Source organism: Sinohyriopsis cumingii, chromosome 2, assembly GCF_028554795.1.
Source record: "Sinohyriopsis cumingii isolate HCF-2022 chromosome 2, ASM2855479v2, whole genome shotgun sequence".
NCBI lineage: Eukaryota > Metazoa > Mollusca > Bivalvia > Unionida > Unionidae > Sinohyriopsis > Sinohyriopsis cumingii.
In genome coordinates, this window is record NC_142962.1 from 148,056,240 (window position 1) to 148,083,199 (window position 26,960).

General features: G+C 36.8%; 1 protein-coding gene across 1 annotated transcript in view; it reads left to right on the forward strand.

Annotated features, from left to right (window-relative positions):
• LOC149806046 (bone morphogenetic protein receptor type-1B-like) overlaps positions 1–26,960 on the forward strand; it is an 85,024-nt gene that overhangs the window by 23,848 nt on the left and 34,216 nt on the right. Inside the window, exons 3-5 of the mRNA XM_089950912.1 lie at positions 17,192–17,312; positions 19,152–19,269; positions 19,579–19,717. Of these exons, the coding sequence (XP_089807038.1) occupies positions 17,192–17,312; positions 19,152–19,269; positions 19,579–19,717 (378 nt within the window). The remainder of the gene's footprint in view (positions 1–17,191; positions 17,313–19,151; positions 19,270–19,578; positions 19,718–26,960) is intronic.

Here is a 26,960-nt window from a genome sequence, read left to right on the forward strand (position 1 = left end):
ATGGTATTTGGTATGCTTGTACATCATCACTAGATAGCATGCTGATACCACATTGGGTATACTGTCTTTATGTTGATGGTACTTGGTATACTTGTACATCATCACTAGATAGCATGCTGATACCACATTGGGTATACTGTCGTTATATTGATGGTACTTAGTATAATTGTACATCATCACTAGATAGCATGCTGATACCATATTGGGGATACTGTCATTATGTTGATGGTACTTGGTATACTTGTACATCATCACTAGATAACATGCTGATACCACATTGGGTATACTGTCTTTATATTGATGGTACTTGGTATACTTGTACATCATCACTAGATAGCATGCTGATACCACATTGGGTATACTGTCATTATGTTGATGGTACTTGGTATACTTGTACGTCATCACTAGATAACATGCTGATACCACATTGGGTATACTGTCGTTATGTTGATGGTACTTAGTATACTTGTACATCATCACTAGATAACATGCTGATACCACATTGGGGATACTGTCATTATGTTGATGGTACTTGGTATACTTGTACATCATCAATAGATAGCATGCTGATACCACATTGGGTATACTGTCTTTATGTTGATGGTACTTGGTATACTTGTACATCATCGCTAGATAGCATGCTGTTTACCACATTGGGTATACTGTCTTTATATTGATGGTACTTGGTATACTTGTACATCATCACTAGATAGCATGCTGATACCACATTGGGTATACTGTCTTTATATTGATGGTACTTGGTATACTTGTACATCATCACTAGATAGCATGCTGATACCACATTGGGTATACTGTCTTTATATTGATGGTACTTGGTATACTTGTACATCATCACTAGATAGCATACTGATACCACATTGGGTATACTGTCTTTATGTTGATGGTATTTGGTATGCTTGTACATCATCACTAGATAGCATGCTGATACCACATTGGGTATACTGTCTTTATGTTGATGGTACTTGGTATACTTGTACATCATCACTAGATAGCATGCTGATACCACATTGGGTATACTGTCGTTATATTGATGGTACTTAGTATAATTGTACATCATCACTAGATAGCATGCTGATACCATATTGGGGATACTGTCAATATGTTGATGGTACTTGGTATACTTGTACATCATCACTAGATAACATGCTGATACCACATTGGGTATACTGTCTTTATGTTGATGGTACTTGGTATACTTGTACATCATCACTAGATAGCATGCTGTTTACCACATTGGGGATACTGTCTTTATGTTGATGGTACTTGGTATACTTGTACATCATCACTAGATAGCATGCTGTATACCACATTGGGTATGCTGTCTTTATGTTGATGGTACTTGGTATACTTGTACATCATCACTAGATAGCATGCTGATACCACATTGGGGATACTGTCATTATGTTGATGGTACTTAGTATAATTGTACATCATCACTAGATAGCATGCTGGTACCACATTGGGTATACTGTCATTATGTTGATGGTACTTAGTATAATTGTACATCATCACTAGATAGCATGCTGATACCACATTGGGGATACTGTCATTATGTTGATGGTACTTAGTATAATTGTACATCATCACTAGATAGCATGCTGATACCACATTGGGTATACTGTCATTATGTTGATGGTACTTGGTATACTTGTACGTCATCACTAGATAACATGCTGATACCACATTGGGTATACTGTCGTTATGTTGATGGTACTTAGTATACTTGTACATCATCACTAGATAACATGCTGATACCACATTGGGGATACTGTCATTATGTTGATGGTACTTGGTATACTTGTACATCATCAATAGATAGCATGCTGATACCACATTGGGTATACTGTCTTTATGTTGATGGTACTTGGTATACTTGTACATCATCGCTAGATAGCATGCTGTTTACCACATTGGGGATACTGTCTTTATGTTGATGGTACTTGGTATACTTGTACATCATCACTAGATAGCATGCTGATACCACATTGGGTATACTGTCTTTATATTGATGGTACTTGGTATACTTGTACATCATCACTAGATAGCATGCTGATACCACATTGGGTATACTGTCTTTATATTGATGGTACTTGGTATACTTGTACATCATCACTAGATAGCATACTGATACCACATTGGGTATACTGTCTTTATGTTGATGGTATTTGGTATGCTTGTACATCATCACTAGATAGCATGCTGATACCACATTGGGTATACTGTCTTTATGTTGATGGTACTTGGTATACTTGTACATCATCACTAGATAGCATGCTGATACCACATTGGGTATACTGTCGTTATATTGATGGTACTTAGTATAATTGTACATCATCACTAGATAGCATGCTGATACCATATTGGGGATACTGTCATTATGTTGATGGTACTTGGTATACTTGTACATCATCACTAGATAACATGCTGATACCACATTGGGTATACTGTCTTTATGTTGATGGTACTTGGTATACTTGTACATCATCACTAGATAGCATGCTGTTTACCACATTGGGGATACTGTCTTTATGTTGATGGTACTTGGTATACTTGTACATCATCACTAGATAGCATGCTGTATACCACATTGGGTATACTGTCTTTATGTTGATGGTACTTGGTATACTTGTACATCATCACTAGATAGCATGCTGATACCACATTGGGGATACTGTCATTATGTTTATGGTACTTAGTATAATTGTACATCATCACTAGATAGCATGCTGGTAGCACATTGGGTATACTGTCATTATGTTGATGGTACTTAGTATAATTGTACATCATCACTAGATAGCATGCTGATACCACATTGGGGATACTGTCATTATGTTGATGGTACTTAGTATAATTGTACATCATCACTAGATAGCATGCTGATACCACATTGGGTATACTGTCATTATGTTGATGGTACTTGGTATACTTGTACGTCATCACTAGATAACATGCTGATACCACATTGGGTATACTGTCGTTATGTTGATGGTACTTAGTATACTTGTACATCATCACTAGATAACATGCTGATACCACATTGGGGATACTTTCATTATGTTGATGGTACTTGGTATACTTGTACATCATCAATAGATAGCATGCTGATACCACATTGGGTATACTGTCTTTATGTTGATGGTACTTGGTATACTTGTACATCATCGCTAGATAGCATGCTGTTTACCACATTGGGGATACTGTCTTTATGTTGATGGTACTTGGTATACTTGTACATCATCACTAGATAGCATGCTGATACCACATTGGGTATACTGTCTTTATATTGATGGTACTTGGTATACTTGTACATCATCACTAGATAGCATGCTGATACCACATTGGGTATACTGTCTTTATATTGATGGTACTTGGTATACTTGTACATCATCACTAGATAGCATACTGATACCACATTGGGTATACTGTCTTTATGTTGATGGTATTTGGTATGCTTGTACATCATCACTAGATAGCATGCTGATACCACATTGGGTATACTGTCTTTATGTTGATGGTACTTGGTATACTTGTACATCATCACTAGATAGCATGCTGATACCACATTGGGTATACTGTCGTTATATTGATGGTACTTAGTATAATTGTACATCATCACTAGATAGCATGCTGATACCATATTGGGGATACTGTCATTATGTTGATGGTACTTGGTATACTTGTACATCATCACTAGATAACATGCTGATACCACATTGGGTATACTGTCTTTATATTGATGGTACTTGGTATACTTGTACATCATCACTAGATAGCATGCTGATACCACATTGGGTATACTGTCATTATGTTGATGGTACTTGGTATACTTGTACGTCATCACTAGATAACATGCTGATACCACATTGGGTATACTGTCGTTATGTTGATGGTACTTAGTATACTTGTACATCATCACTAGATAACATGCTGATACCACATTGGGGATACTGTCATTATGTTGATGGTACTTGGTATACTTGTACATCATCAATAGATAGCATGCTGATACCACATTGGGTATACTGTCTTTATGTTGATGGTACTTGGTATACTTGTACATCATCACTAGATAGCATGCTGATACCACATTGGGTATACTGTCTTTATATTGATGGTACTTGGTATACTTGTACATCATCACTAGATAGCATACTGATACCACATTGGGTATACTGTCTTTATGTTGATGGTATTTGGTATGCTTGTACATCATCACTAGATAGCATGCTGATACCACATTGGGTATACTGTCTTTATGTTGATGGTACTTGGTATACTTGTACATCATCACTAGATAGCATGCTGATACCACATTGGGTATACTGTTGTTATATTGATGGTACTTAGTATAATTGTACATCATCACTAGATAGCATGCTGATACCATATTGGGGATACTGTCATTATGTTGATGGTACTTGGTATACTTGTACATCATCACTAGATAACATGCTGATACCACATTGGGTATACTGTCTTTATGTTGATGGTACTTGGTATACTTGTACATCATCACTAGATAGCATGCTGTTTACCACATTGGGGATACTGTCTTTATGTTGATGGTACTTGGTATACTTGTACATCATCACTAGATAGCATGCTGTATACCACATTGGGTATGCTGTCTTTATGTTGATGGTACTTGGTATACTTGTACATCATCACTAGATAGCATGCTGATACCACATTGGGGATACTGTCATTATGTTGATGGTACTTAGTATAATTGTACATCATCACTAGATAGCATGCTGGTACCACATTGGGTATACTGTCATTATGTTGATGGTACTTAGTATAATTGTACATCATCACTAGATAGCATGCTGATACCACATTGGGGATACTGTCATTATGTTGATGGTACTTAGTATAATTGTACATCATCACTAGATAGCATGCTGATACCACATTGGGTATACTGTCATTATGTTGATGGTACTTGGTATACTTGTACGTCATCACTAGATAACATGCTGATACCACATTGGGTATACTGTCGTTATGTTGATGGTACTTAGTATACTTGTACATCATCACTAGATAACATGCTGATACCACATTGGGGATACTGTCATTATGTTGATGGTACTTGGTATACTTGTACATCATCAATAGATAGCATGCTGATACCACATTGGGTATACTGTCTTTATGTTGATGGTACTTGGTATACTTGTACATCATCGCTAGATAGCATGCTGTTTACCACATTGGGGATACTGTCTTTATGTTGATGGTACTTGGTATACTTGTACATCATCACTAGATAGCATGCTGATACCACATTGGGTATACTGTCTTTATATTGATGGTACTTGGTATACTTGTACATCATCACTAGATAGCATGCTGATACCACATTGGGTATACTGTCTTTATATTGATGGTACTTGGTATACTTGTACATCATCACTAGATAGCATACTGATACCACATTGGGTATACTGTCTTTATGTTGATGGTATTTGGTATGCTTGTACATCATCACTAGATAGCATGCTGATACCACATTGGGTATACTGTCTTTATGTTGATGGTACTTGGTATACTTGTACATCATCACTAGATAGCATGCTGATACCACATTGGGTATACTGTCGTTATATTGATGGTACTTAGTATAATTGTACATCATCACTAGATAGCATGCTGATACCATATTGGGGATACTGTCATTATGTTGATGGTACTTGGTATACTTGTACATCATCACTAGATAACATGCTGATACCACATTGGGTATACTGTCTTTATGTTGATGGTACTTGGTATACTTGTACATCATCACTAGATAGCATGCTGTTTACCACATTGGGGATACTGTCTTTATGTTGATGGTACTTGGTATACTTGTACATCATCACTAGATAGCATGCTGTATACCACATTGGGTATACTGTCTTTATGTTGATGGTACTTGGTATACTTGTACATCATCACTAGATAGCATGCTGATACCACATTGGGGATACTGTCATTATGTTGATGGTACTTAGTATAATTGTACATCATCACTAGATAGCATGCTGGTAGCACATTGGGTATACTGTCATTATGTTGATGGTACTTAGTATAATTGTACATCATCACTAGATAGCATGCTGATACCACATTGGGGATACTGTCATTATGTTGATGGTACTTAGTATAATTGTACATCATCACTAGATAGCATGCTGATACCACATTGGGTATACTGTCATTATGTTGATGGTACTTGGTATACTTGTACGTCATCACTAGATAACATGCTGATACCACATTGGGTATACTGTCGTTATGTTGATGGTACTTAGTATACTTGTACATCATCACTAGATAACATGCTGATACCACATTGGGGATACTGTCATTATGTTGATGGTACTTGGTATACTTGTACATCATCAATAGATAGCATGCTGATACCACATTGGGTATACTGTCTTTATGTTGATGGTACTTGGTATACTTGTACATCATCGCTAGATAGCATGCTGTTTACCACATTGGGGATACTGTCTTTATGTTGATGGTACTTGGTATACTTGTACATCATCACTAGATAGCATGCTGATACCACATTGGGTATACTGTCTTTATATTGATGGTACTTGGTATACTTGTACATCATCACTAGATAGCATGCTGATACCACATTGGGTATACTGTCTTTATATTGATGGTACTTGGTATACTTGTACATCATCACTAGATAGCATACTGATACCACATTGGGTATACTGTCTTTATGTTGATGGTATTTGGTATGCTTGTACATCATCACTAGATAGCATGCTGATACCACATTGGGTATACTGTCTTTATGTTGATGGTACTTGGTATACTTGTACATCATCACTAGATAGCATGCTGATACCACATTGGGTATACTGTCGTTATATTGATGGTACTTAGTATAATTGTACATCATCACTAGATAGCATGCTGATACCATATTGGGGATACTGTCATTATGTTGATGGTACTTGGTATACTTGTACATCATCACTAGATAACATGCTGATACCACATTGGGTATACTGTCTTTATATTGATGGTACTTGGTATACTTGTACATCATCACTAGATAGCATGCTGATACCACATTGGGTATACTGTCATTATGTTGATGGTACTTGGTATACTTGTACGTCATCACTAGATAACATGCTGATACCACATTGGGTATACTGTCGTTATGTTGATGGTACTTAGTATACTTGTACATCATCACTAGATAACATGCTGATACCACATTGGGGATACTGTCATTATGTTGATGGTACTTGGTATACTTGTACATCATCAATAGATAGCATGCTGATACCACATTGGGTATACTGTCTTTATGTTGATGGTACTTGGTATACTTGTACATCATCGCTAGATAGCATGCTGTTTACCACATTGGGGATACTGTCTTTATGTTGATGGTACTTGGTATACTTGTACATCATCACTAGATAGCATGCTGATACCACATTGGGTATACTGTCTTTATATTGATGGTACTTGGTATACTTGTACATCATCACTAGATAGCATGCTGATACCACATTGGGTATACTGTCTTTATATTGATGATACTTGGTATACTTGTACATCATCACTAGATAGCATACTGATACCACATTGGGTATACTGTCTTTATGTTGATGGTATTTGGTATGCTTGTACATCATCACTAGATAGCATGCTGATACCACATTGGGTATACTGTCTTTATGTTGATGGTACTTGGTATACTTGTACATCATCACTAGATAGCATGCTGATACCACATTGGGTATACTGTCGTTATATTGATGGTACTTAGTATAATTGTACATCATCACTAGATAGCATGCTGATACCATATTGGGGATACTGTCATTATGTTGATGGTACTTGGTATACTTGTACATCATCACTAGATAACATGCTGATACCACATTGGGTATACTGTCTTTATGTTGATGGTACTTGGTATACTTGTACATCATCACTAGATAGCATGCTGTTTACCACATTGGGGATACTGTCTTTATGTTGATGGTACTTGGTATACTTGTACATCATCACTAGATAGCATGCTGTATACCACATTGGGTATGCTGTCTTTATGTTGATGGTACTTGGTATACTTGTACATCATCACTAGATAGCATGCTGATACCACATTGGGGATACTGTCATTATGTTGATGGTACTTAGTATAATTGTACATCATCACTAGATAGCATGCTGGTACCACATTGGGTATACTGTCATTATGTTGATGGTACTTAGTATAATTGTACATCATCACTAGATAGCATGCTGATACCACATTGGGGATACTGTCATTATGTTGATGGTACTTAGTATAATTGTACATCATCACTAGATAGCATGCTGATACCACATTGGGTATACTGTCATTATGTTGATGGTACTTGGTATACTTGTACGTCATCACTAGATAACATGCTGATACCACATTGGGTATACTGTCGTTATGTTGATGGTACTTAGTATACTTGTACATCATCACTAGATAACATGCTGATACCACATTGGGGATACTGTCATTATGTTGATGGTACTTGGTATACTTGTACATCATCAATAGATAGCATGCTGATACCACATTGGGTATACTGTCTTTATGTTGATGGTACTTGGTATACTTGTACATCATCGCTAGATAGCATGCTGTTTACCACATTGGGGATACTGTCTTTATGTTGATGGTACTTGGTATACTTGTACATCATCACTAGATAGCATGCTGATACCACATTGGGTATACTGTCTTTATATTGATGGTACTTGGTATACTTGTACATCATCACTAGATAGCATGCTGATACCACATTGGGTATACTGTCTTTATATTGATGGTACTTGGTATACTTGTACATCATCACTAGATAGCATACTGATACCACATTGGGTATACTGTCTTTATGTTGATGGTATTTGGTATGCTTGTACATCATCACTAGATAGCATGCTGATACCACATTGGGTATACTGTCTTTATGTTGATGGTACTTCGTATACTTGTACATCATCACTAGATAGCATGCTGATACCACATTGGGTATACTGTCATTATATTGATGGTACTTAGTATAATTGTACATCATCACTAGATAGCATGCTGATACCATATTGCAGATACTGTCATTATGTTGATGGTACTTGGTATACTTGTACATCATCACTAGATAACATGCTGATACCACATTGGGTATACTGTCTTTATGTTGATGGTACTTGGTATGCTTGTACATTATCACTAGATAGCATGCTGTTTACCACATTGGGGATACTGTCTTTATATTGATGGTACTTGGTATACTTGTACATCATCACTAGATAGCATGCTGTATACCACATTGGGTATACTGTCATTATGTTGATGGTACTAGGTATACTTGTACATCATCAATAGATAGCATGCTGTTTACCACATTGGGTATACTGTCTTTATATTGATGGTACTTGGTATACTTGTACATCATCACTAGGTAGCATGCTGATACCACATTGGGGATACTGTCATTATGTTGATGGTACTTAGTATAATTGTACATCATCACTAGATAGCATGCTGATACCACATTGGGGATACTGTCATTATGTTGATGGTACTTAGTATAATTGTACATCATCACTAGATAGCATGCTGATACCACATTGGGTATACTGTCATTATGTTGATGGTACTTAGTATAATTGTACATCATCACTAGATAGCATGCTGATACCACATTGGGGATACTGTCATTATGTCGATGGTACTTAGTATAATTGTACATCATCACTAGATAGCATGCTGATACCACATTGGGTATACTGTCATTATGTTGATGGTACTTAGTATAATTGTACATCATCACTAGATAGCATGCTGGTACCACATTGGGTATACTGTCATTATGTTGATGGTACTTAGTATAATTGTACATCATCACTAGATAGCATGCTGATACCACATTGGGGATACTGTCGTTATGTTGATGGTACTTAGTATAATTGTACATCATCACTAGATAGCATGCTGATACCACATTGGGTATACTGTCATTATGTTGATGGTACTTAGTATAATTGTACATCATCACTAGATAGCATGCTGATACCACATTGGGGATACTGTCATTATGTTGATGGTACTTAGTATAATTGTACATCATCACTAGATAGCATGCTGATACCACATTGGGTATACTGTCATTATGTTGATGGTACTTAGTATAATTGTACATCATCACTAGATAGCATGCTGATACCACATATGGGTATACTGTCTTTATGTTGATGGTACATAGTATAATTGTGCATCATCACTAGATAGCATGCTGATACCACATTGGGTATGCTGTCTTTATGTTGATGGTACTTGGTATACTTATACATCATCACTAGATAGCATGCTGTTTACCACATTGGGTATACTGTCTTTATGTTGATGGTACTTGGTATACTTGTACATCATCACTAGATACATGTAGCATGCTGATACCACATTGGGGATACTGTCATTATGTCGATGGTACTTAGTATAATTGTACATCATCACTAGATAGCATGCTGATACCACATTGGGTATACTGTCATTATGTTGATGGTACTTGGTATACTTGTACATGATCACTAGATAGCATGCTGATACCACATTGGGTATACTGTCATTATGTTGATGGTACTTGGTATACTTGTAAATCATCACTAGATAACATGCTGATACCACATTGGGGATACTGTCATTATGTTGATGGTACTTGGTATACTTGTACATCATCAATAGATAGCATGCTGATCACACATTGGGTATACTGTCTTTATGTTGATGGTACTTGGTATACTTGTACATCATCACTAGATAGCATGCTGATACCACATTGGGGATACTGTCATTATGTTGATGGTACTTAGTATAATTGTACATCATCACTAGATAGCATGCTGGTTCCACATTGGGTATACTGTCATTATGTTGATGGTACTTAGTATAATTGTACATCATCACTAGATAGCATGCTGATACCACATTGGGGATACTGTCATTATGTTGATGGTACTTAGTATAATTGTACATCATCACTAGATAGCATGCTGATACCACATTGGGTATACTGTCATTATGTTGATGGTACTTGGTATACTTGTACATCATCAATAGATAGCATGCTGATACCACATTGGGTATACTGTCTTTATGTTGATGGTACTTGGTATACTTGTACATCATCGCTAGATAGCATGCTGTTTGCCACATTGGGGATACTGTCTTTATGTTGATGGTACTTGGTATACTTGTACATCATCACTAGATAGCATGCTGATACCACATTGGGTATACTGTCTTTATATTGATGGTACTTGGTATACTTGTACATCATCACTAGATAGCATGCTGATACCACATTGGGTATACTGTCTTTATATTGATGGTACTTGGTATACTTGTATATCAACACTAGATAGCATACTGATACCACATTGGTTATACTGTCTTTATGTTGATGGTATTTGGTATGCTTGTACATCATCACTAGATAGCATGCTGATACCACATTGGGTATACTGTCTTTATATTGATGGTACTTAGTATAATTGTACATCATCACTTGATAGCATGCTGATACCATATTGGGGATACTGTCATTATGTTGATGGTACTTGGTATACTTGTACATCATCACTAGATAGCATGCTGATACCACATTGGGTATACTGTCATTATGTTGATGGTACTTAGTATAATTGTACATCATCACTAGATAGCATGCTGATACCACATTGGGGATACTGTCATTATGTTGATGGTACTTAGTATAATTGTACATCATCACTAGATAGCATGCTGATACCACATTGGGTATACTGTCATTATGTTGATGGTACTTAGTATAATTGTACATCATCACTAGATAGCATGCTGATACCACATTGGGGATACTGTCATTATGTTGATGGTACTTAGTATAATTGTACATCATCACTAGATAGCATGCTGATACCACATTGGGTATACTGTCATTATGTTGATGGTACTTAGTATAATTGTACATCATCACTAGATAGCATGCTGATACCACATATGGGTATACTGTCTTTATGTTGATGGTACATAGTATAATTGTACATCATCACTAGATAGCATGCTGATACCACATTGGGTATGCTGTCTTTATGTTGATGGTACTTGGTATACTTATACATCATCACTAGATAGCATGCTGTTTACCACATTGGGTATACTGTCTTTATGTTGATGGTACTTGGTATACTTGTACATCATCACTAGATACATGTAGCATGCTGATACCACATTGGGGATACTGTCATTATGTCGATGGTACTTAGTATAATTGTACATCATCACTAGATAGCATGCTGATACCACATTGGGTATACTGTCATTATGTTGATGGTACTTGGTATACTTGTACATGATCACTAGATAGCATGCTGATACCACATTGGGTATACTGTCATTATGTTGATGGTACTTGGTATACTTGTAAATCATCACTAGATAACATGCTGATACCACATTGGGGATACTGTCATTATGTTGATGGTACTTGGTATACTTGTACATCATCAATAGATAGCATGCTGATCACACATTGGGTATACTGTCTTTATGTTGATGGTACTTGGTATACTTGTACATCATCACTAGATAGCATGCTGATACCACATTGGGGATACTGTCATTATGTTGATGGTACTTAGTATAATTGTACATCATCACTAGATAGCATGCTGGTACCACATTGGGTATACTGTCATTATGTTGATGGTACTTAGTATAATTGTACATCATCACTAGATAGCATGCTGATACCACATTGGGGATACTGTCATTATGTTGATGGTACTTAGTATAATTGTACATCATCACTAGATAGCATGCTGATACCACATTGGGTATACTGTCATTATGTTGATGGTACTTGGTATACTTGTACATCATCAATAGATAGCATGCTGATACCACATTGGGTATACTGTCTTTATGTTGATGGTACTTGGTATACTTGTACATCATCGCTAGATAGCATGCTGTTTGCCACATTGGGGATACTGTCTTTATGTTGATGGTACTTGGTATACTTGTACATCATCACTAGATAGCATGCTGATACCACATTGGGTATACTGTCTTTATATTGATGGTACTTGGTATACTTGTACATCATCACTAGATAGCATGCTGATACCACATTGGGTATACTGTCTTTATATTGATGGTACTTGGTATACTTGTATATCAACACTAGATAGCATACTGATACCACATTGGGTATACTGTCTTTATGTTGATGGTATTTGGTATGCTTGTACATCATCACTAGATAGCATGCTGATACCACATTGGGTATACTGTCTTTATATTGATTGTACTTAGTATAATTGTACATCATCACTTGATAGCATGCTGATACCATATTGGGGATACTGTCATTATGTTGATGGTACTTGGTATACTTGTACATCATCACTAGATAGCATGCTGATACCACATTGGGTATACTGTCTTTATGTTGATGGTACTTGGTATACTTGTACATTATCACTAGATAGCATGCTGTTTGCCACATTGGGGATACTGTCTTTATATTGATGGTACTTGGTATACTTGTACATCATCACTAGATAGCATGCTGTATACCACATTGGGTATACTGTCTTTATGTTGATGGTACTAGGTGTACTTGTACATCATCAATAGATAGCATGCTGTTTACCACATTGGGTATACTGTCTTTATATTGATGGTACTTGGTATACTTGTACATCATCACTAGATAGCATGCTGATACCACATTGGGTATACTGTCTTTATGTTGATGGTATTTGGTATTTTTGTACATCATCAATAGATAGCATGCTGGTACCACATTGGGGATACTGTCTTTATGTTATGGTCATCGCTTAGTATTTTACTTTTTGCATCATACTTTTCCATCCACTCAATATGGTTCAAGCTGTTTCAGATTAAGGGATGAAACTTGGTATAATTGTACATCAGTCCTAGAAAATGTTTCACATGCCACCTAGGTGGAGGGTCCTAGTTTTAAAGTCAAGTTCACAGATCATTATTTTGTGTTTATTCATACCACATTTTTTCTCCACTCAGTACCTTTAGAGCTGTTTGAGATGAAGTGATGCAACCTTGTATACATGTATGGTATCATTAGCAGGTTGATACCACATTGGGTGTGTCTTATCTTCAAGGTCATTGTCCGAATGTGATATGTTGAATTTTTCTATTACACTTTAGTTTCCATTCTTCAAATTTAGAGCCATTTAGTTTCCACTCTTCAAGATTGAAGCCGTTTGCAGTGAATGGAATTAACCTGTGTATATCTGTTTATCATCACTGAAAATTGTGTCACATACAGTATTGGGGGATTTATCTTGAAGGTCAAGGCAATATCAATGTTTCATGTTTCAGTCATATTTTTTGCTTCAGTTTTTTAACATAATAGATGTTTAAGATAAATGGATGAAGCATAGTACATACATATATATTGTCACTAGAAGATGTGTTGCAATGTTTGAGATCTTCTCATCAAGGTCACTGTTAAGTATATTTGATGGCTTCTTTATTTCTGCGTTATATCATAAACACTGGGGCACAAGGGTGAACCGTGGTACATTTATGCTTCTCATTTTGATGGCATCTCATGTATTACAGTCTAGGTTATATCTTCAGTGTTTAGCATAAATTGATGAAACTTGGTACCTGTATATTGCCGCTTGAAGATGTGTTACATTGCATGTTTGAGGTCTTATCATCAGTGTCACAGGCCAGTAATTGATGGTTTCTTTTATTTCTGCTATATATCATAAGTACTTAAGTACAAAGGTGAACCATGGTACACTTGTGTTTTGCATTTAGAGGGCATTTCATTTATCACAGTTTAGATTCTGGTTCACTTAATGACTTCTTGTGATGTCTTGTCGGTCCACTATGAAATGGTGGTGGCCTGTCCAATATGCTCACAATAAACTGGAAATAATCACGATTTACAGTCTGCAAGCCAAAACCTCTTCCACCTCCATTATGGAGTAGATAAATCAGTTCTACCAGGGATACCTGTTTAAAGCCCTTAAAAACATGAAGTCACATATTAATATTAATTGATACAATTAAGTATGCTTGTATGCCTCTGCAAACGGGAGTAATCACAAATATTGTCGATGCTCATTTTGATTATTCCAGTAATGCTGGCTTATTTTAACTTCCGTGTGTTAAATTTCTGAAACTTTACATTTGTTTATGTTAGTTATGACCAATTTAAACTATATAACAAATCTAGAAAAAAAAAAGTACTGTAGCAGGTTAATAACAGAAATAATTACATAAAATATTTCTTAACAAAAAACATTGCTAAGCAGCAATTTACTTATTTATTTCTGAATAAAGAGTGCTAAAAAAAAAATTGTCAATAGAAGAATTCCAAAATGAATATAATTGCTCCACATTTAAATAGTGCATACTATCTCATAATCTCATAGACAATGCCATTTTGTGAGTCAACAGATAAAGCTACAGGTTGTTTTGATAGAAAGTTACAATGTATAAGCTTTCTCTCATTTCTTGCATAAAATAAGACTCATTTTGTTATAAAGATACGCAAGTTGTATGTAAAAAGAGAAAGCCTGTAGTTTGGTAGGGCTTTTGTTTAACATACCATAGCTATATGCTGCTGTGATCAACTTCTATTCTATATGATGTGGTAAAAATTCATGAAGGACGTTTTTGTAATTATATGGGTTGCTTTATATACCACCAGAAACCAGTTTTACACAGAAATATCACAACTTAACCTTGTTTCATTTTGCAATGAATAGTACACATCCAAAAATTAATTTTTCACAAACTATCTTGTTCATTTTATAATGTTTGGTTTTGTGACTGCAAGAAATGCAGAACATTTATTCAGTGCTAAAAATATTGGAGCTTGGCACTTTTCATGGGTTGTTTTGAACAATGAGTACATGTACTTCCTGACTAACCATTGTTGGCTAAAAAGGTAGGAAGCTGACAAGCATAGTGGCTGACTTCAAAGTGAGACTGTCTCTCCTTGGCTGGTCCTTGATGAAAGATTCATGAACAAGTGGCCAACTAATTGACTTTTTACCTCTATGAAAATCACTTTGTTGACATTTCATGCATTTTAAATAGTTGTTATCTTCTCTGATAATTCCATTTCTTATGAACTGACTGGTTTTCTGTAGTGTGATTGGAAATCAACCATCATTTGAGACTGCTGTGGAATTTTATACACATCAGTAAAATCATTTTCCAGTAGTGTTTCCAGTGCATACATTACAGACACTGCATAGTGAAACAATTTTTTTTATTGCTTTAAATTTGAATTATCTAGTGTAAATAGAAATGACTGCCTTTGTTCTCCATTTCCAATATTTTGTCATTCATTTGCACATGAGTCTATGAATAGAGCTACAGAAAAAAATTCTGTAGCATACCTTGCTTTTTTAAAACTTATTTTAATATATGGTGCCACATTATTGTTACTGAATAAATTTTAGAAGAATTGTGATGTACATATTAATGTGTCCCATGCAAATAATCTTACATGTATGTGATTCATAGTTTGGCATTTGGCTTTAATCCTAATATTGAATGCAATATGGATGAATGTCTTTTGCATTTGCATACTACTTTCATTAAAGTGGGTCTTGGATGTAGTATGGAAATTAAAAAGAAACAAGGACAAATTAATAACCAGAACAAAAAGTGATGCAGATTATTGTGTGAATTTCTACATGTGTCTATTCTTGCAGGCACATGTAGTTGATAAATTGAGATGTGTTGTTGTTAGGACATTTTTCTGATGTACGCTCAAAAAAGAACAGGGGTCAGATAATATTTAAGAAATTTAAAATATGGAATTTATTTCTATGTCACACACATTTATCACTGACTTTAATGTTTCATTCCCAAACTTTTTGTTTGAAATAATTTCAAGAACAGCAAAGGATAATAATATGAATTTATGGGTAGTATCCATTACATTCCAAATAGAGCAAATCAAATTGTATTGGAATCAACTATAAAAACAGGATTGGGAATCATGTCTGTAATTAACAAATAAAGCATAAAGGACCCTTTCTTAAGTTTCAGCAAGTTTATGAATAAATTATAATTTATTTAATTTCTTCACAGTGTCATGGTGACCTGGTACCCCATTCAGTTCCAAAGGGTATTGAATGTTGTGATGATGAGCCATATTGCAACAAAGACCTTGAACCCACTTATACTGAACGGTCTACAATAGGTGCACCAGGTAAGCAATTCTAGTCATCCTAGGGTTTGAGTGTAATGCTTTCTAGAGCAACAAATTTGAGCTTAAAACGCAAACCAAAAAACACCACAACAATTTATAATTTCTCAGAATTGTGAATATTTTTTTTCTCCCTGCAAATAGATAAATGTTGTCTTCACTTGCCCCTTGACGCATTAGCTGTCATTATGTATTTTCAAATCCAGAAACATTCATGGTGCAAAACTCTATCCAGTTAGAGTAACCAAAGTCTTTTGAAAGGTTTGTCTAATGTTAGACCTTCATAATCATGACACGCATGCATAATTTTGCTAATTAAGCAAGACACATATAATACAGACTGATAATTTTGTTTGTGGTGAGAAAGTTGTTCGCTTTCTTTTATTCTGTGAACTTTGAGTATGTGTTCAAGTCAGCTTATTTATAACTCATTTGGATAGAATGACAGTCTTCTGACAGGGACCTTCCAAGGAGGCAGCTAGAATGAAAAAGTAACATTTTGGTGTGAGACTTCAATTTGTATTTTAGTGACATTGATAGTCATATTGTCATCAGGTCAGTTTCTGTAAAAGCACTCAGCTGTCATGGAATAGAGGAAACCACATTGTTGGTTTTGCAGGTGGAATTTGCCAGTAATTGGCATAAAAACATCATTAAACAGCTTTTAACACCTGTTCATTATTAATTATTTCATTAGGGTCTTAAACTGTCATAATAGGTATGCTACTGCCAGTAAATCCTAGCCTCAGGGCCTTAGTGATGCTGATACGAAAAGTAGCCATTTCTGGCAATTCCTGTCCAGAATAATAAACCCCATAACTGATGATTTCAGCATTAAATATTGAAATGCCACAGCACACGGAAAGAAAGCCCTTAAGCATTAAATATTGAAATGCCACAGCACACAGAAAGAAAGCCCTTAAGCATTTAATATTGAAATGCCTCAGCACACAGAAAACACATTCAGCATTACATATTGAAATGCCACAGCACACAGAAAACACATTCAACATTAAATATTGAAATGCCACAGCACACAGAAAACACATTCAACATTAAATATTGAAATGCCACAGCACACGAAAAGAAAGCCCTTAAGCATTTAATATTGAAATGCTACAGCACACAGAAAACACATTCAGCATTAAATATTGAAATGCCACAGCACACGGAAAGAAAGCCCGTAAGCATTTAATATTGAAATGCCACAGCACACAGAAAACACATTCAACATTAAATATTGAAATGCCACAGCACACAGAAAACACATTCAGCATTTAATATTGAAATGCCACAGCACACAGAAAACACATTCAGCATTAAATATTGAAATGCCACAGCACACAGAAAACACATTCAGCATTTAATATTGAAATGCCACAGCACACAGAAAACACATTCAGCATTAAATATTGAAATGCCGCAGCACACAGAAAACACATTCATCATTAAATATTGAAATGCCACAGCACACAGAAAACACATTCAGCATTAAATATTGAAATACCACAGCACACAGAAAACACATTCATCATTAAATATTGAAATGCCACAGCACACAGAAAACACATTCAGAAATTATATGTATCATTGCATACAATTTTATTTTCCTAAACCTATTTTTAAAAAATCAATATCCTGTCATGAGTCCATATTGCTTACATTTCAGAAGGGTACAGTCAGTTTGAAAAAATGGCACTTTCTGCTATATGACTAGATTTTGAGTATATTTGGCAGAGTTATGGCTCTTGATTAATTCAGAACTGCCTTGCATCTCAATATCTTTAGAACACTCTAGCATCTATATGTCCCAATTTTGACTTCCTATTTTTTTAATTGTAGACTATCTGCCAGAGCATTATAATGGAGGCTACGAGAGCATGACACAGATTGCCCTGTTAGTTTCACTCACTGTTTGTCTCATCATATTGATCATTACTGCAACTTTTGTCTATCTCAGGTAAGAACGTTCCTGGTTTTCCCTATCTGTTGCCCCCATACAAAAAAAACTAATGAATCATCTAGTCCTTGTGTGTGTGTGTTTTTCTACATTTAAATAAAGACTTTTAAACTTTGGAATTTTATTAGGGATGGTTTTTAGGTCTCCACTTTATTCATAGAATATTAATCCTATCACCAAGAGAGCTTGAGTGCAGGGGAGATGATGAGAATTTTCAGAATGTATTTGTGGGTATGGCATGTGCGTGAAAGTTTCAGATTTAATTTCACTTGTGCATAATATTATTAAGAATGTCTTTTGTTTGATCAGATACCGGAAGCGTGAGATTCAACGACAGCAGTATCTGGAGGATGTGGAGCAGGAGTCATTCATTCCTACTATGGACACACTAAAAGACATAATTGATAGTTGTCACTCCTCTGGAAGTGGATCAGGACTGCCTCTGCTGGTGGGAGGACAAGAAAATAATCTCTCTCTTTCTCTCTCTCTCTCTCTCTCTCTCTCAATTGCACATTCTTTCAGGTACCCTTGCTCTGACATTCCAACTCTTTCTCTCTACTTGCACACTCTTACAGATCCCTTGCTCAGTTATTCCCACACTCTTTCTCTTTTACTCTTTTTTCTTCTTTTACTTTTCCTATTTCTTTTTGTCCCTCACCCACTATGGCAAGAGGATACAGAAATATCATCTATCAGTCTATCCACCCCCTTCCCCTCCCCCACCACATGTTTGTGAAAGACACTAGCATCCACTACTCTCCTTTGATTTCAGCTAATTTTGTTGAGAAGGTTAATAAGTGAGTTCATGAGTTCAATGCCTATTTTGAAGAGTTATGGACCTTGATATGCATCCCAGTGGCTTTTGAACACTAGCATTTACACTTTTTGCTCATTTCAGTTGAATTCACTGAAGAGCTTCATATTAATGTGAGCTCAGGAGTTCATTGAAAAAATTTTGTACCCTATCAAACTGAGTTATGACTTGGTCAGCTTAAAATAAGCATCCCTTTTGATTTTGTACATCGTGGAATTCACACTTTTGGCATTCTCTTGGATGAGTGATGATGACCAGAAGAGTTTATACCCATGATTTATTTAGAGTAAGCATCCAGCTAGAGTGTTAACACTAGCATTCAGTTTCTTCTTCATATATGTTACTTGATCATAGTACCTTCTTATCTTGCAGATCTAGTCCTCCCAAATTGAACCTTTTTAGCATAATTGCTAAAAGTTATCTACCCGCCAAGGTGGTGGTTAGATAGTGTGATCTCCCCTTGTTACTGTGATTGTTTCCAAATCCTGTGAATTCTTAAGTTACTTCTGCTCATCCAAGTAGCACACTCACTACAGACATAAGCCTTGCAATCCACATACAATCATTTGAGAAGTTTTCTACCTTAAAGCAAATTTTAGGAGTATTCTCTTTGAAGAGAAGTATACTCCATCTTTAAATTTCAAACTTCTCTGTTTCTTGCTTGAACAACAAAGTTTTTGACTTTTAGTTCTCATCACTTTGCCGTCTTGACGCACATAGGTCCCTTGTTACATACCTGCACAAGTCACATTGGCATACCCTCACATTGCTATAGTGTATTTAAATAAGTGCAGTTCTGGAGTGTGTAGAAAACTCGTAGTATATTACTGTATAATTTCTTCTTCAAGTATGTTCCTCAATCACATTATGATAAAATATTAGCCTGCTACCGTGTGAATCCAGCCCTACTAAAAATATGAAAATCGTCTTTCTTGTCAATCTCATATAGACAAAGGGTAATTACCAATTACCTCCCCTTGCCACTGCCAGGGGTCACTAGTAATATAGAACAGTTTAACCTCTGACAATCCAAGCCATTTTTGTGTTCAAATTGAACCATGCAAAATTACTTTTGGGTCTGTTATGCGGATTGATCATTCTGCTGTAGGTTGGATAGATTATTTTTTACAATTCGTGCCAAATTTAAGTGATTTTTTTCACCTTTACGGTCTCTGACCTTTTAAAACCACATTGTACCAAACTATAGTTCATGTCATGCAAGGTCATAGCAAGTTATCACATCTTTGATTATTTTCACTTCATAATGGTGATAATATTAGTGAGTTTTATTATGCTGCATTGTTAATTTATGCTTAGTTTCTTCTTATTTGGTGTTGTTTTGATAGAATCGTTAACCTCTCGCTCAAACATAATATTCGATCAGGGATATAATTGAAGCTGTAGTCTGGCATGCATAATCGGCCTTCTAGAGTTTGAACCTCAGAGATTTAGCATCGCAGAGGCAAACCCTGAATCTGGTGGGTCTGGTGGTGGCAGCACAGATAGCCATCAGACACAGTTAAAACAACACAGCCCATAAGTTCACTGGATTTGGCAGTAAAAAATTTTAGGAGAAAGAGTTATCGTTTCTTGGGGAAATCCTTCCATCCTTCCCGAGGAAGATACCCAAGGTAGCGGTTGGATGCTCAGCATTCACTCCTCCTATTACCTATTCCCCTAATGTAATGTTATTGGGGAATGTATTTGAAGGAGAAAGCAAATTTTTAAGTAAATTATGTTTTTCCAAGAGTACTTAGTCAATCAGGTAACTTAAAACCCCTCCCAACCTTGCGTGCATCCTCGTTAGTATATCGCTCATCTAAAAACTAGCAACACGTGGCAGTTGCAAGGGGAAATAAAAAGCAAGAGTTAATGTCCTTAGTGTGCATGAGATGGACAGGAAAAGATGATTTATGTCTTTAACAGGGCTGGATTCACAAGTTAGCAGGCTAATATTCCTAATTTACTTAAAAATTTATATTCTACTATGGTCAGATACATGTAAGTCTTCTATATAAATATGGTCTTGTGTCCACTTATTAATTGTTATTCATGATGCTCTACTGATTTTACCTGTATAGGTCATCATATAGCATTTCCCACAGGTAATATTGGCTTACAATTGAAATTATAGCATCCACATTGTAAGTATCAGTAATATCTTTTTTTTTTGCGTAGTATAGTCCTAATTTCCATTTTATAGTTACTGCAAGTGACACTTAGGTGATTTTACTTGTATAGGCAGTCACTTAACCTTTCCTAACGGTAACTTTTATTAGAATTTATCTTTTAGCATCCACTTAGTAACCATTAATAGTGAGACTCCAATACTGTATATGTATGGGCAGCCACATGTGCCCATTTACATGTAATTTTCAGAGTGTGTAGCATTGAAGTTCATAAAGCAGGATGCATGCATGCTACATTTGTATATATTGTTTGCTCAATTTCGGGCAAGACCAGACTGACAGTGACTCGGCATGTGTAGTTTACTCAGGTTTTCAGCCAACAAAATAACTGTCAGACTGACATATTATGAACAGAAATCAATGGGCAGCAGTAATGAGGGTACTAAGTGGAAGGCACAGAACATATAAAGATGTAATCAGTTTGCATGCTTGGGCTCAACACTGTTTCACTTGCTTGGGAGTGAGATAGTGAGCAAACAGACAGTTTTACCATCTCACACATCAGAATTATAAATAGGCTACGTGGATCAATATCCTGTACCCTGTCCCAATGTCATCCCAACAGGACAATGTCATGCCAACCAAGTTGGCCCTGTTTCATCATGACCGGACTATGACATATACATCTGATTATAATGGGTCATGACCACTATCAATCATATAGTATCAGCCACCAGAAGAATGAGTTTTCATGAACCCAGGTTATACAGGCACTCCTCTCGTGGATCAGTCTAACCTGGGCAGTGCTGCTAGACACTCCCAGCATACGATGCCTAGTTTAGTGCCTCAGTATTTTAAAGATGTTGCTTCACTTTGTTCTAAATTTTATGCCACTAAAATGATTCCTGTACTTGGTGACAGCTTGGAAGTCACTGTCTAACTCTGGACATTCTGTGAGTTTGTGAGTCACCATCCTCAACATTCTTCTCCAGTTACTTCACTGGTAGCATAAGAAATGTCCCTGTCAACATGTTAATCCAAAGATAATGAAACTTACCAGTCTCATTATTAGATATTACTTGCTGCATGAAGACTCAGCATTACAGGCTTTTACTGTAGAAGATTTCTGAATAGTACCAACAGAGTTCTGTCCTCCTCCTTTCTCTGCAACAACTGCTTGGTCTAAGTTCTTGCATCAGTATGTTGGCTTAAAAGGAAGATTCTATGCTCAAGTTAATTCCACAGTCTGGCAGAGTTAATGACATTCTGGGATACTTATATCATCAATTACAAGACCCAAGTGTTAACTGATTCTTACTCTTGCAAAGATGCCTTACCTTGAACTTTAGTCAGCTGTTCTATAAATCCCACACACCACTTTTATATTTGGATCCCACATCAGTTGACCTGAGATGTAGCTTTGGGGATGACAAAGCATACATATAGATTGGAAGTCTTTTAATGGCACACAGTTTATCACCTTTCACCCAGAATCCCATCGGACATGCATGGGAGTCTGTTTCCAGAATGACCCACATGTTAAGCAAAGCTGTCCAACATCCTCTGGCCAATGCCATAACAGCAGCTATACACTTAAAACTAGCAGAACAGCGCTCTCTGTCTTCACCTTTCTTAAGACCGTCACAAGGCCAAGCTATGATCACAACCTTTATCATCTCATCTCCTTTTTTAATGGTTAGGTGGACAAAAATCCACAAACAAGCCACCAAGGATCCAATTTCCCACTCTCAGTCTTGGCTTCTGTGAAGTGATTTTCAGGGAAATCAATAAAAAGATCACAGGGATGCCCCTAGGACACATGCCAATGGGAAGCAATCCTACCAAATCTACAACCATCAAAAACACAGTTCTCCCAAACAAAAGGATAAAAGAGGCAGAGATAGGGCATTTGCTTTTGCTAGCATTTCTTTCCACAAGCATCTCCCTATCTCAAAGAAAAAATTAAATCTTCTCACTGCCCTCGTCACAGATCCTGGTAGGGGAAAGGCTCCAATTCTTCGCTGCTGAATGGGTCAAGATATGCCACGACAACCCATGGTTCCATCAGTTGGTTTCCAAGAGACTCGGTATCACTTTCCATGGACCTTCTTTATCCATGGACCTTCTGCTACACATAAGGCATTCTTCGCCCTGTCACTGACCTTATCACACTCATTCATGCCCCTTGGTTCACAATGAAAACACATGGCTTCCGGGAAGTTCCTGGAATTCATTTAGAGACAACATTTACTAGTTCAGGGCACTCCCAGCTGGACTTCACATCAGTCCTTGGGGGTTTCACTCAGTTAATGGACAGGGAAATGGCCCATGTCCAGACCACCTCCATGGTGGCAACATCATCAATCTGGACTACATTCTGTCAATCTGTCAAAGGATCAGGTGAGTTATATCTAGGAGCAGGACATAATATCTCGTGTTACTCACCTTCTCAACCTTGTGTCCTTGTCAACAAGGACAAATCCAACTTTGACTCATCTCAACATTTTGTTCATCTAGGTATGGAATTCAACAGTCAGTAAACAGTATGTCTCTTCAGGAATGAGCAATGAAGAAACAGTACAGTGGTTAAGTCCATGCTCATACAGGATGATCAGATAATTCTTGAGTGGGTTTGCTCAGTGCAGCAGCAGTTCTCTTAGTCCTAGGTCACCTATTTATCCATCCATTACAATAATTCTTTTGTGGAAATGGAGGCAGAGACTTTGCCCATTGGACCAACTTCTCACAATCTGCACAAATATGTGGTTCCATCTTGGAAGATGAGGCAGCCTCGCTTGACTAACATTGGGTATACTTCTGTAGTACAACCTCCGAAAATCTGTATGGATGCAAGCACAGAGAGCCCGGGGGGTGGGGGGTGGCACACCTCCATCCATTATTCTGGGAAGTCATTGGAGTGTGGCCCCTTCATAATTGGCATTTATTTATCAGCTTTCTCAAGATGAAAGTCATTTTGAAAGCTTTTCATTGGTGGCAGGAGGATCTACATGGGAAGTGACTCTCCTTATGTCTGACAACTCCACTGTGGTGGTATCTCAAATGGCAAGACAAAATCATGTCCCCAGTCATATGCGTTTTTGTTTTGGTATTTTCTGAGGTGGCATCTTCAACAGCAAATCCATGTCCAAGTTTGTCATCTTCTATGCCAACTAAAGGTATCCGCAGACTCATCCCGGAAGAATTCACTAATACAAACAATATTCTCATCCCTCGGTTTTCACTCAGATAATATGTCCATTGGGATTGACCAATGGTGGATCTGTTTGCAACAAGATGGGATCGAGACCATTATCTCATCAGTCCCAGATCCAGTGGCCTGGGCAATCAATGTACTTTCTATAGATTGGAATGGCCTGGATACATGTTTACTCTCCAACACTTTGGATTCTGAAGGTGATACAGAAGTTAAGAAAATTGGAGATTCACCTTATCTTGATTGTTCCACTCAAATGGGAAATTGTGGATCGATGACCTGGTCAATTTTGCAACAAAACAGTCAGAAAAATCAAGATAGTCCCTCAACTCATGTAACCACAACAGCATGTGTTTTATCTCAACCCGCAGTTGCTGACCCTGTACATCTGGACTTTATTAAACAAGCCCTCAAGAACACACAATTTTCACAACCTGTTGTGGAGAAATTGCTCAAGAAAGATGCCCTCTACTTTAAAGGCATATGAAGACAGTGGATAGTCTTTACACAGTGGTGTGCTTAAGAACACATTTTACCTCTGCAGGCAACAAGACCTCAAATAATTAACTTTATACTATGGCTCTTTAAAGAGAAACAGCGCCAGTCACACTTAAAGGCTTTGTTGCACAATCAGTGACACCCTAAATAATCCTGGAAGAGATGGTATTAGACAAAAGAAAGACTTGTCTGATCTGGTCTAATTTTGATTACACAGTGTATGTCCAAATATGTTGGCTCTTTGCCGAAAGTAGAATCTATCGTGAGTACTAACCTGGCTGAACAAGACACCATTTGAACAACTCTCAAGAGCTTCATTAGTTAACTCTCACCATTTGAACCACTCTCAAGAGCCTCATTGGTTAACTCTCACCATTTGAACCACTCTCAAGAGCCTCATTGGTTAACTCTCACCATTTGAACCACTCTCAAGAGCCTCATTGGTTCACTCTCATGTAAGACTGTTTCCTCGTTGCATTAGTGAACATTAAGCATAATCAGCATAGTGCATGCTCTGTCAGTGGACCTGAACTACATACAGTTCTGCCAAGATGGATCAGTATAAAAAATGATGGCTCAGCTTTCATTGCCAAGAGCAGGTTACTGTTCATAGGTAATCAGACTTTTGTAATGAAATTCCTGTCTAATCTGGACACTTCATCCAGTGTCTTCTACAGTACCCAGTGTGAGCTTTGTAGTGGTACTAAAGAAAGAGAAATGTTGCATCGAGAGAGATTATGCCTCTTACCCCTCACTGAGGGAAAGGACAATATATCAGCACTTTTGTCCTCCATAGTGTTTGGGCATTTTCCACAAACATTGCATTTAAGTGAAAATCTTATCCATGCATTGGTATTGAAATCTTACTCCACTTTTCTCCAGCTTTTATCTCCAAGATCTTTCATCTTAGAGGGCTCAACTCGAGCTGGTGGGACTTATCACCATGGCACATTGGTTACCTTCCCAGGTCATTCAACAGCTTCATAAAAGGTGTGACTTCACAACTTATAGATTTGGAGGGAAAATTTGTCCTTTT